The sequence below is a fragment of the Barbus barbus genome, assembly GCF_936440315.1.
Source record: "Barbus barbus genome assembly, chromosome: 2".
In the NCBI taxonomy this organism is placed as follows: Eukaryota; Metazoa; Chordata; class Actinopteri; order Cypriniformes; family Cyprinidae; genus Barbus; species Barbus barbus.
In genome coordinates, this window is record NC_136730.1 from 14,660,739 (window position 1) to 14,673,775 (window position 13,037).

The window sequence follows — 13,037 nt, forward strand, 5'->3', positions numbered from 1 at the left end:
TTTTCCAGAGTCTTTTTCCAATGCAATAATTTCAGTTATTTATAAGAAAGGTAAGGATCCGTTAAAATGTGCCTCTTACAGGCCAATTTCACTCCTTAATATGGATTATAAATTAGTTACCAAAATGATATAAATCCCCTAAGGCAAAAATTGTTACAAACGGAATTATTTCTGCCTCATTCCCTTTGTACAGAGGATGTAGACAGGGATGCCCCCTAAGCCCAGCTCTCTTTGCCCTTGCTGTCGAACCTCTAGCTGAGGCCATTAGATCCAATCCTAATATAAAAGGCTTTGAAAATGGCCCGAAACTGTTTGTTTGCTGATGATATTCTGTTATTTCTCACTAATCCCAAAGAGTCTTTATTTAGTTTACAGAATACGTTACAATTATATAGCACTTTCTCTGGGTATAAAGTTAATATTGACAAAAGTGAAACTGTACTGCACTGGATGGTTTTTCTTTTAAGTGCTCACCCAGTGGTATTAAATATTTGCGTATACAAGTAGATTGTAATTTCAAGAATCTCTATAAACTTAATTTGGACCGTCTCTTAGGAAAAAGTGGGAAGAGATTTAACTAATTGGATGGATCTACTTTACTTGGTAGAATAAATGCAGTTAAAATTAATATTTTGGCCAAATTTTTATACACGTTTCAATCTCTTGCGATTTCCATCTCTAAATCTTTTTTCACTACTCTTAATGGATTGATTAGACCATTTATTTGGCACCATAAAACTCAGAGGGTCAGCCTTGATAAATTGGCTTTAGATTACAACCAAGGAGGACTGAGGCTTCCCAATTTTAAAATGTATTATTGGGCAGCCCAGTCCGGATATTTGGCCCAGATGTTTACCAGTACCCCTTTTCCCTCTTGGCTTAATATGGAGACATTTGAGATGAAAGAAGAATGACCTACCAATTTATTGTATACATGGGATGATATACTGATCAAAAGAAAAACCAATAATCCAATGATTATTCATTCAGTTCAAACTTGGAATAAGATGCGGTCACTGCTGGGACATGGTTAATTTTCTTTCCCCTAAAACACCTTTATGGGGAAACAGAATGCTCCCAATGTGACATCAAAACAAAACTTTTAGGATTTGGTTAAAAAAGGGAATTACACATTTGGAGCATTGCTTTGATGAACAGTTAAAGAAAAAATATAATTTGAGTAATAAATAATTTTTTAGTTATCTGCAATTACGAGATTGTTTAAGGGTCAAATTAAAAAGTTATTCTAAGATACCTGATTTGACAGGTATTGAGCAAATCTGTTATTCTGATAAACCACTGTATAAAACAATCTCTAGAATCTATGAAGCTCAGATCTCAAGTCAACCTTTAGATGATGCAGACGAATCCAAAAGTATATGGGAGCAAGATTTGGGGATAAGAATAGATGGGGACCTCAATTATGTAAAGACTGGGTCACTTCAACCTTGAATTCCATATATATATTAATTCAGTTTAATTTTTTACACCAACTTTATTACACTTCATCCAGATTGCATAAATTTAATAACATTATTTCACCCCTTTGCTTCAGATGTGGTACAGAAGAAGGAACATTTTTACATTCTGCCTGGTTGTGTCTGAAAGTGATGGAGTTTTGGGTGCAAGTATGTAACATTATATCACAAATCCATGGAAGTAATTTTCCAGTGGACCCAGAGGTGTGTTTACTAGGTAATTTTACCAACTCCAATCTCCGACATAGTCAAGCAATTAAGCTGACTGAAATGTTGTCAATAATGGCTAAGAAATGTATTGCACAAATGGAAAGCAGACATTGAGGTGCCGATTGGATTGTGGCTGTCGGAGGTGTGCAGCTGTGTACCGTTAGAAAAGATTACATATTCTATGAGGGGCAGGAGTGAATTATTTTATAAAATCTGGGACCCATTTGTGAATTATATAAAAACAGTACCACATCATTTGATTTGATAAGAACTGATTGTTAAACTGTCATTTTATTTGTTGAATATATTACACTAGTGATATTTATATTGTTTCTCTCTCCTTGTTTTTTTTTGTTTTTTATTTCTCCTTTGTGTTTGTCTGTTGTTTGTTATTATGTTTGAAAAAAATGAATACAATTTAAAAATAACAAAAAAGAAACAGGTCAGCCTTATACTCTGGGGCTGTTTCTAGTTTGCGTACCTCTGGCTGTTCTCTGTTCGTGGTTTTCTGACTGGGGAAACCATTAAGGCATTGATAAAGCAGCACTTGTTTTAGAGTAGTGTTCTTGGACAACCCTCCTCCTCTAAAGGTCCCACTGGAAAAAGTTGAGGAATTACTGCTGAAAAATGGCGATGTCCAAACATATATTGTAGGTTTTGAAAAATGTTATGACAGATTCCTTTACAAATGAGTTTATTCAAAGGCTGAACCCTCCCAGATTTTAGTCAGTCAACGTGAAATACTTGTTCCACTTTTACGGAACATAATGTCATAAAATACAGCTTGATATGTCCTTTCTGCTCTCTATTATCTCTCTCTTATGCTCACTCTCGTACAAGTGTTTCCTATAAAACGGGCAACTTTGTTCCCTGTATTCCCTATGTTTCTTTGCTTGTTGAGGGTTTGCAATGCTTGGTAAGAGCCTTCTGGTCTCTAGGCAGCTCAGACGGACCGTTCCTCTGGCCAGCTGTGGCACAATGGCGGGCCGTGAGCCAGACTGGCAAAGAGCGACGCCCTGTTATTTATAGAGCGATAGAGGGGGTGACCTCATGCCGCCAGGGCTGATGCTGGGACTGGGAGACAGGGAGCACATTCTTCACTGCTGCAGAGGCCCATGGTCCAAATAGACCCTCTACTCGCTGCAGATTGGTTTTCACACACATACGTGATGAATACGAGAATTGATGTAATCCCTGAAGTATTGATACAGGTAAACTATTTGCTTGTTTACGAATGTAACCAAAATTGATGTTTGTCGCATGATTTAATTTTTGCATGCTTTATGCTAGGTTATATATTAAACATTGAAATGACCAGCAGTGGACGTCTGTATGATAGTGAGAAAATATATATTTATTATTCTGGAAATAAATGCAATACTTTTGCTAAAAAAATGAAAGTCAGCATAAAGTGGAAATTCACACTTTGTATTTTATAAATGCATGTTAATTTTTCTTATTGTGAGTGATGTTTTGGTGACGTATGTCGGACATCTCCAGTCATTTAGAGCTGCCTGCTTCTTACAGAGATTTACCTACTACCAATCAAAAACCAATAGATGGAATCAAGTCCCCACCCTAAATTTTATTTATTTTTTAATACAGAAGAAGTGATATGACATTACTTTCAATGCATTGCAACTTTAATGCTTAAATTATTTTTACTTGCTGTTGTACATGCCTGGTGGAAGATATAATTGGCCAAAAATCACCCAACATATAGAGCCATGTGGGTTACGTTTTGACATGGGCAAGTAAGCAATGCCTTAAAACCACTCTGATCACCTTAGCAACTGATTAGCAGTGCCTTGGCAACTACCTATAACACCGTAGCAAAATAGTTTGGCAAGTTATTAGGGCCCTATAAAATCAGTTTTATTTTTTTTTCCAAATTCCATTTTTCCTATTAATTTTTTGGGATTCAGTTTTTTCCATTTTACTTTTTCTATACTCTGTTTTAATCAAATTTATTTCAAATTTAAATTTTATGAAAGATACAATGTTAAACAGCAATTTATTAAAAGTTGAATAAAAAATAAAAATGTATGAAATTCAGTTTTCTGCTAATTTTCTAGATTCCGTTATAATGGTTTAATTAAATTGGCCCTATTAATAATCAAAAGCATCTTTATTTGATTTTTTTTTTTCCAGAATCTTTGTGTTGGGTATTTACATTTTTCATCAAAATAAATTCAGGAAAATAATTTTTCTGGTAAATATTTCTTTAAAAATAATATTTTATTAATAATTTTCTTATTAAGCGTCATGTGCGCTTTAGTATGTGTGTAAATGAAACCGCGCATTTGCATTCAAACAGATATACACAGAACATACAGGATTCATATTTAAATGGTATTTTTGCGGCTTAATATTCACAGACACTAGTCCATCGCATTTTCATTGAAGTATACTGATCAAATTTTTATGTATCCATCCAAAGAATTTGGCAAATACTGTGCCAGTCCATGTTATACAGTAAATTCCATTTTTATGACAGGATTCTGTGTTTTCCACATTGCAGAAATTATAGGGCCCTAAACTATTGACTCAGAACTAGAGAGGTCTTTTCTGGCGTGTTTACCTATTTAATACTGGATTGTATGCAGTATGTAATTCTGGGTCAGCCCACATGTCCTTTGTTCTGAATTTAGCAATCATATTGTACAGGGAGAGGTGAAGACTAGCTTGCTTCATCACTGTCCGACACTAACAGACACCCCTCCCTCCTGTGGTCTCCGAGCCTGGGAGTGCAAATGCATTTTTCGGTGCACTGACAGCATAACTAGGAATAGCCTCTCAAAGCCGTTATTGTATTAAAACTATTCACATCATGAGACTTATAATTTTCAAGTCCTTCTCTTGTAATTTAAGGCGTTTCTCGCCTCCGCTAGCTAAAACTCAGACTGTATTTTATCTCAAAAAGGAGTGACTGGAAAGTAGTCACAGTGGTGCTGTTTGTTTACTGTAGTCTCTGCCCTCACTACTCATCTTGGGTGTTTTTATAAACACAAAATACTCAGGCAGAAAGTTCCCCTATAACATTCACCTCCTCGACTGTATTTTCCACCAGGTCACATTTGAAGAATGGGTTTGGAAATTCTTATTCTTCGCATGGCATGTAAGGAGTGGTCACTCCTGAGGGAGATTAAAGGAATGGGGAGACCGAAAGGGATTTGTCACGTAGAACTGTTCAACCTCCCATAAAGGTCCCTTTGTGAACTTTATTTCACGATCACCAGGGAGCAAGTCGGTGCCCATTGCCAAGCCAAACAAGCACTCATGCACATGCACAAACACACACACACACGGGGTCTGATGGAACATAGGTGTGGTTGCAGTTATTTTTATCAAGCCTCGAAGGAGAACATGAGCTCAAGGGAAAGGAAAGAAAGAGTGGGAGAATGAGACTACTGGGTGGGCATACAGAAAGAGACCAAGAAAGCGAGGGATAGAAGTTCAGTGAGGTCTGTGTGGTGTGCACCAGCTGACGCCAACAGTTTGACAAAGTTTGTTTAAATAATCCAACGAGATCTGAGAGTGAACATGCATGGATGAAGTGCCATTACATCATGGCCCCGGGTACCCGTTAAACAGATTTAGTGGAGGACAGCAGGTGAACGCTCTTTTATCTTCTTCCCTCTCATTTTATTTTGGTTGCCCAGTCTTCCTCGCAGGGAGTTGTGGAAGTTCTGAGCGCTTTGGCAGCTTATGAGGTAAGACTGTGCGTGTGAGTTAGTTTTATTGCCAAGGGGCACTTGGGTATGCCTGCCAACTATGCAAATTTGTTCTCTTTGTGCAACAGTGTTACATATCCTGCCATAAAACATACCTGCTATGAGGGTTACCGGGCTTTTCCAGTGGAGTATGTGCAGCAGATTGAATTTTAGGGTGGAAAAAGACTGTTTGTTTTTAGTTTAATGAACTAATGGAAGGTCAGGCTACATCACTTCTCTCCTGCACCAATGCACCTGGAGAACATACTGTATACTGGTTTCATTTAGACTCGCACAGAAGTTTATTGGATTTATAGGACAAATTCAGGTTTCTGAGATGGAACGCACATCCATTCAGTTTAAAACCAAGTGGAAAAAGAGTTATTCAAACAAGTGTCGTCTGTGTTGCATGTACAAACAAACACGTGCAACCTCTCAGAATTGAGATGAAGCCCCTGTGGTCCAGGCTGAAGGGCTTTGAGGATGTTGATCATAGTATCCCGTGGAAACAGTCTGTTTGGAGCAGATGGGAAGGAGGGACGGAGCGAGAGAGAGCATTGTCCTCAGCAAAGCTGTAATTGTGACCATACATCTGAATAATGTTTCCATTACATCTTAAACCAGCAGAATACAGGAGAAAGACTGCAGGCCTCATTAACTGAAGATCAAGACAGTCATTCAGTCAGCAGCTTCGAGTGATGTTATTGCACTGATCATTTCATTTCCAGGAGGTCATGATGAGAATATACTAAAGTGGAAACAAAAGTTATAAAATCAAAAGACATTTATGTGGTCTTTTCTGGAACCCTTATTTCAGTCATGTAGAAATCACTTTTTTTACTTTTTTATTTGTCTGTCTAGATCTTCTTTTCTGTCTCAAAAACATCTCTGGTCCCTTCGAAGTATTAGCTCTTTCGGGTTACCTAAGTTGACAAGCGAACAGCTTCTGAGCTCTTCAGGTTTCCCGCTGAACTCTGCAGGTTTCCAGAGAATCAGAAAGTCCATTATTCACAAAGCTCTTCCTGCGTGTTCAGGTTATTTAATATGTTGGCTTATTTGATTATGCATTCAGCTACTGGGTATTCTCAGGTCTGTTTAAACATGTTATCCTGTCTAAATTCATTACACACATTTCTGCAGATTTTCCCTCAAGATCAGCAAAAACATCTTTGGATTGTGTCTGGACCTGCTTATGAGACAAAATCTGAATATTTTGTGAAGTATGACACTCACTGTCCCCCACCGAGCATTTTATTTCGGCCGCATGAATATTCCCTTTATGCCCCTCTGGATACGTTCTGTCTTTGATCTCCTCAAAAACCACACTCAAATATTCCTGCAATGCTTACCGCATACGCACATTCACACACAACACATGTGCATCTGTTTACTCTACAATGCAGACCGGCAGTTGGGATGGATGAGTCTTACAAAATGGTAAAGTGTGAACATGTTTCAGAAAGATTTGGTTTCATTGTTGAAACACAGGGGCTCACTTGTTGCAAAATGATCACATGTGTATCCAAAGATTTTTTTTATTTAACAGTCTTTGTGAGTTATGTAGAGTAAGCTCTTATGATTTCTTATTTAATTTTACATGTATGCATTTAGTAGACATTTATCCGAAGGGACATTTGCATTCATGCATTCCTTGGGAATCGAACCCATGACTTTGCAAGCACCATTCCCTGTTTAAACTACTATTTTAAATTAAATTAGATATCATGATTAACCATTTTATTATTTAAGGCATTTGTGAGAGGAAATACTCAGTGTGTTTATAGTATATATACTGTATATTGGTAAACTATTAACACTCTAGAAAGATTGTATTTTTGGGGCTGAATATGGCCTACAGGTCTATGGATTGAATCTCCTGGTTCGCACCATGATGGTAGCCGCTAAAAAGAGAAATGTGACTTCAATTTGAAAGCTTTGTGGCATTAGCTGTGTGTTTTGTTGGTAGGATTTGTTTAAAGGGAAATGGGCTCTAATGTAAGACCTAAAAATGAATATGATACTCTGTAATGCATGTGTCTGCCAAACATGAAAGGTGTGCGTTTATGTTGGAAGCTGAGATTTCTATGTGCGTGACTGAGTGAAAGTGTGATTGTGTATGTTTTGACTAGGCTAATATTTTGTGTATGGGAATTATGTGGCTTTGAAGCGGATCTTTGACCCTTTGTCCTATTTCATGTAGGAGGGTCTCTAATGGAATCACTTGGTATTGTGTGTCTGTAGGCTTGTATGATGAATGGCTGTATACATTGAATGTATATTTGACTTCTGACCCCTCTGTCCTGCATTTTTAAAAGAGGAAGTGGTTACATGTTAAATTGACAAGGCCGTGTGAGTAAATGTGCTTATCTGTAAGTAAGTTCTGTCAAGTCTGTGTGCTTCTCTGATTTAAGAATTTAACCTCCAAGTCCTCTTTGACATAAAAGAATGTTATAATAAATCCCTTTTTTCTTCAGAAGACCCCCCCTCTGTGGTGTGTGTGAATGTATATGATGAATATATAATATTTAACCTTAAACTGTTTCTCTCTGTCTCTCCTATAGATAGAAGAGGGAGGAAAGGCAGCTCAGTGTAAGAAGCTGAGAGTGGGGGATGAACTGGTGAACATTAACGGCTCTGCTCTCTACGGCTCCCGTCAAGAAGCTCTCATCCTCATCAAAGGTTCTTACAGGGTTCTCAAAATCGTTGTCCGAAGGTACGCAGACATACACACATGCTGACTTAAAGAGCAGTAGCATTTACTGTCAATCCAGTCATGGGAATCCACGCAATCAAGAATTTTGCATGAGGGCAAAACTTTCAGACTTCATATCAGGTTAAATTTTTTATTCAAAATCGTCACTTTAACTAACAGAAAGCTGCTCAGTTTAGAAGTAACTTCTATGTGTGCTTCATACATTGCTACTTTATTGACAAAAAAACAGTGGACCAATTTTTTGCCCTCAAAAGTTTGCTAATGTGATTGCAACTTTCTAGTGAAACTGCCATGTTGACACAGACACAGAGACAAACACATATTTGCTAACTTCAGGTGCGGTCACATTTAACCATTGTATGCATATGTTGTATGCCCAGCACAGCATGCACATGAGCATGTATTACATTTTTGCACTAATTAATTTGTCCACAATGTGGCAACACTGGCCTAAGCTGTTGTTTCAAAGACAGAACAAGAACATCAACAAACTTTGGCAAAAACCATAGATGCCCACATTGCCAAGTGCTTGTGTGAGGAGGTTTAAAGATACTGCAATTTTCAATGCTAACGTAAAACAACGTAAAAATGCCTAAAAAACAAAGGCTTAACAGAGAAACTTCCATTTTGACACAGACAAACACACATACACAAATTGAAGTTTTTGTTCTGCAAATTTTCACAGGTGAAATCCAGTAATTTCAATAAAAGTCCCGGTTGTCTTGTTCAGTTTGTCTTGTGAATTTGCTGCGTTGATGTGAAAGTGACTTCTGTGTGAGCTGTGCTTCATACTATACATCGCTGCACTATTGACAGTAGAAAATAGGCCTCTTTTGTCCACAAAATTTAGCTAAATTTCACTAATGTGGTCACACATTTATAGTGACACTACCATTTTGATTTCTAAAACATCACACCTAGAGGATGTGACCAGGATATACTGAGGGAGAGCGTCTGCACTCTGCACAGTGGTGAAATCCACCAGTAGCCTCTGATTATGTGTGTGTTGTTTATTTTAGCTGGCGTGATGTGAGTTGACGTCAGCAGAGTTTGGCAGACATGAGTTTTGTCACCCGTCACAGACTAAATTGACTGACACACCCTGTTTGACTCGCTCAGAGTGGCCTGATGCAGGATCAAATCTTATATCAGTATAACTCCTAGTTATCAGGAAGTAAGTTTTTAAGCTGTATTCAGGTCAGTGTTAGTCCGCTCGGTCTGACCACAGCGGTTTTTCCCTTTCCAGGCATGTGGACAGTCAAAAGTGTCATGTGATAGTGCCTCACCGTGGCTGTGTGCAGAGGCGTCTAACCAACACATACACATACTAGCAAACATGTGAAGAATTTTTTTGATGCATTCACTTGCAGTTTGTGATAAATGTTTACCTTTTATCGCTAGATTTATATGTGCAGGGTAAATGAGGTGCTTTGTGTGCTGTTGTTGAGTCTGGACTTGACGTCCAGTCGGCTGAGTCCAGCACATTCCTGTGTGTTGAGGCCTCACTGCATTAGCAGCTACCAGACAGCTGAGTGTACATCCCACACACCTCCATCTTTAATCTTCTTTCTCCTCTCTCGCTTATTTATACTGTCCTCCCTTCTTCCTGGTCTATAAACCCACAATCTCCTCTCTTCATTCTTTTAAGCAGCAGTTTCAATATTCTATAGCTTTTATAACCTAATTTTCTGTCTTAAATATTCTGAAATGTCATGTTCTAACATCTCAACATTCTCTAATCTCATTCTAAAGCTTCTCAAAATGTTAGTGGTTTAGATCCTCTCAAGTGTTTATAATTTTAAAACCTCTCAACATTCTATAACCATCTGTAGCTTCTTAAATTTATGTAACCTGTATAACCTCATTCTATATGCTCTCAAAAGTTAATCATTTTAAAACCATTCAATATTCTTTCATCTCTATAGGTTCATTTTGTAGCCTCTCAACAATCTATAGTATAAATTTGATCATATTTTGTCCTTAATTGAACACAGGCTGGAAATGGGCTCATTTTACAACTCCCCTAGAGTTTAACAGACGAGTTTTACAGTTTTTGAATCCATTCAGCCGATCTCCGGGTCTGGCGGTTGCACTTTTAGCTTATTTTAGCATATATCATTGAATCGGATTAGACCATTAGCATTTGTTCATCAAAAATGAACAAAGAGTTTAGATAATTTTCCTATTTAAAACTTGACTCTTCTGTAGTTACATCGTGTACTAAGACTGACGGAAAATTAAAAGTTGCGATTTTCTAGGCCGATATGGCTAGGAACTATACTCTCATTCTGGCGTAATAATCCAGGAACTTTGTTGCCGTACCATGGGTGCAGCAGGCGCAGTGATATTACGCAGCGCCTGAAAGTAGTCCCCAGCTATATCCTAAGTAGTTACCTAGCTGGGGACTACTTAGTACACGATGTAACTACAGAAGAGTCTTAAAGAGTTTTAAATAGGAAAATTATCGAAACTCTTTGGTCATTTTTGATGAACAAATGCTAATGGTCTAATCTGATTCAATGATATATGCTAAAATAAGATAAAAGTGCTACCTCCTGACCCGGAGATCGGCTGAATGGATTCAAAAACGGTAAAACTCATCTGTTTAACTCTAGGGGAGTTGTAAAATGAGCCCATTTCCAAAAAAAGTGGAGTGTTCCTTTAAAACGATCTGTAACCATTATAATAAATTTCACCATAATTTGTGACATTTTCGATAAATTGTATAGAATTTTTAGTACATGACATTGGATATTGGTAAATTTTTCTCGAAACGCTAAGAATTCTGTAGCCAGTATAACCTTATTTCTGAAGCTGTTCAACAGTTTCTGCAACACTTTTACAAACTCAGGAGTCACACTATAGCTTTAATATTCTTTAACTTCTATGATTTAATTTTATAATCTTCTCATTCTTTACCCTCGTTCTCAATCTCTCTACATCCTCTAACCTCTTGACTTTCTGTATTTATCTTATCTATAGTAAATAAACGAATTCAATATGCTGTTTATTTTTGTCCAACCCCTCACTCAAAAGATTCTCAAAACACAAGAATTCTCACGAGATTTTTCACAAAACATAACCTGCTTGAGTGCACTTAAGGTATGAGATGTTGGAATCGCAGTCTCAGACTGTAAACATGCTTTTAGTCAAAGAAAAATCTGAACTTTTAAACCTCCAGGTTTAGGATAGCCATCCAAACATCAGCTCTGCAGAAGTTAGCCACAGAGTCAGAGGTTCAGGAGAGAGGGAGAGGAGAGGGGTGTAGAGATGGAAAAAAATTCCTTTTTCTTTTTACATCCGTTTATTTGGCAGCAAGTCAGAAATGCTGCAGCCTTAGTGTTATTACCCTGCCTGTGGTTTTCTAGGCAGCACATGCTACTCTGTGTGTGTGTGTGTGTTTTGTATTCTTTTGTTTTTTTGTGGGTTAGTTACACCAGCCGGACTGTGCCTTCAAGACATCAGATTTGACTTTTCTGTGTGGATAGACTTAGACTATCACTGTATAAAGGAAGTTTTTAGACTGTGCATATTGAAATGGCTTCTTTTTTGTATTAAGGTAATGGGTTGGCTTTCGAATGCATGTTTATTCATACTTGGCTATCAATCTAACATAGGCACAGCTGTGTCATTTAAGCCCAGTACAGTTGCCACTATGTTTTAAATCATGTGTCAGTATTGTGAGAACATTCAAACAGCTTTACTGACTTTTCATAGTCTCTGTTCCTCACTTTTAACCTTTAGCAAAACAACACATGATTACATTTTTTGTAACTTCTAAAAAGGTTAAGAGACGTGTCAGTTTTCTGCAGTTATGTTGTGTGTGAAAAAGAGATTCTTTATGGCTGATTTATAGCTCAAAGAATGACTGTGTGTGAGAGGTTTTTGTAATAGTGCGTTTGTGTGTGTTCATCTTTGGACGTCAGTAAAGGTCACATGCATCACGCAGGGCTCATTTCCACCTCCATTTAAAGGCCAAGGAATGTATGACTATTCAGTTAGCACCAAGATAGAGATGTTTGTCTATGTGTGCGTTTGTTTGTGTTTAATGCCAACCTCCCTGTCAATCATTAGAAATTGACCTGAAATGGGTTTTTGCAGGGTGGAACATCTGATCTAACAGCAAGGATTCTTATAAGCATAAAAATACACAGCATACATAAATACTGTGCAAATCAGTCTGTGTGTGTGTTAGCATTTAATTGAGTATTTTAATAATATAGGTACAAACCTCCCCTGGAGGTTTGCTGAGGCACCCTAGTGGGTCCCAACCCCCTGGTTGAGGACTACTGGTGTAAAAAAAAAAAAACATTTTAAATGTGTATTTTTCAGTAATGACATATAGTATATAATATCTATATTTTTAAAACGGCTGTTGTGTTATCCTGGCTTGTCTTTGTGAATGGGAAGGTATGCTGTACAGTTAAAGGATGTTTGTGGTGTGCCGTGTCCAGAGACACACTGTATTGTTTTCCTACACACACACTTTCTATTGTTTAGCAGCAGCTGTCTGGAATGCAGATTTTCTGCACGTTATCCACTTTGTTCAACTTACGATTGCACAATTTAGTTCAACGTTTGTGTCTTCACCTTTTGAGTTGCATATCAGTCTAGTTCTTGTAAATACTAAATACTACAAGAATAAAAAATGTATATTATACACCGAAAAGAAATTGCAGTTGATCTATTGAGGTTATCAAAAGCCGATGTGCTCTGTCTGGAGGTGTGGTGCCCATCGTGCCACAGAGAACAGCGTGCTTCAGAAACTTCTGGATGTCTGGTTCCTCCTAGTTTCTATACTCCCACTTCCTGTTACACATGCTGACTGTAATAGCAGCTTTAGGAGCTGAGCTGGGAACCATGGAACAGAAATGTTTATTTACAGCAAATAAGCATTGTCAGGGGCGGAAGAACTGTTTTGAA

At 37.7% G+C, this 13,037-nt stretch overlaps 1 protein-coding gene across 1 annotated transcript in view; it reads left to right on the plus strand.

Moving 5' to 3' along the window:
- Positions 1 to 13,037, plus strand: part of shroom4 (shroom family member 4) — a 48,767-nt gene that overhangs the window by 14,990 nt on the left and 20,740 nt on the right. The window contains exon 2 of the mRNA XM_079445265.1: positions 7,963 to 8,114. Coding sequence (XP_079301391.1) covers positions 7,963 to 8,114 — 152 coding nt within the window. The remainder of the gene's footprint in view (positions 1 to 7,962; positions 8,115 to 13,037) is intronic.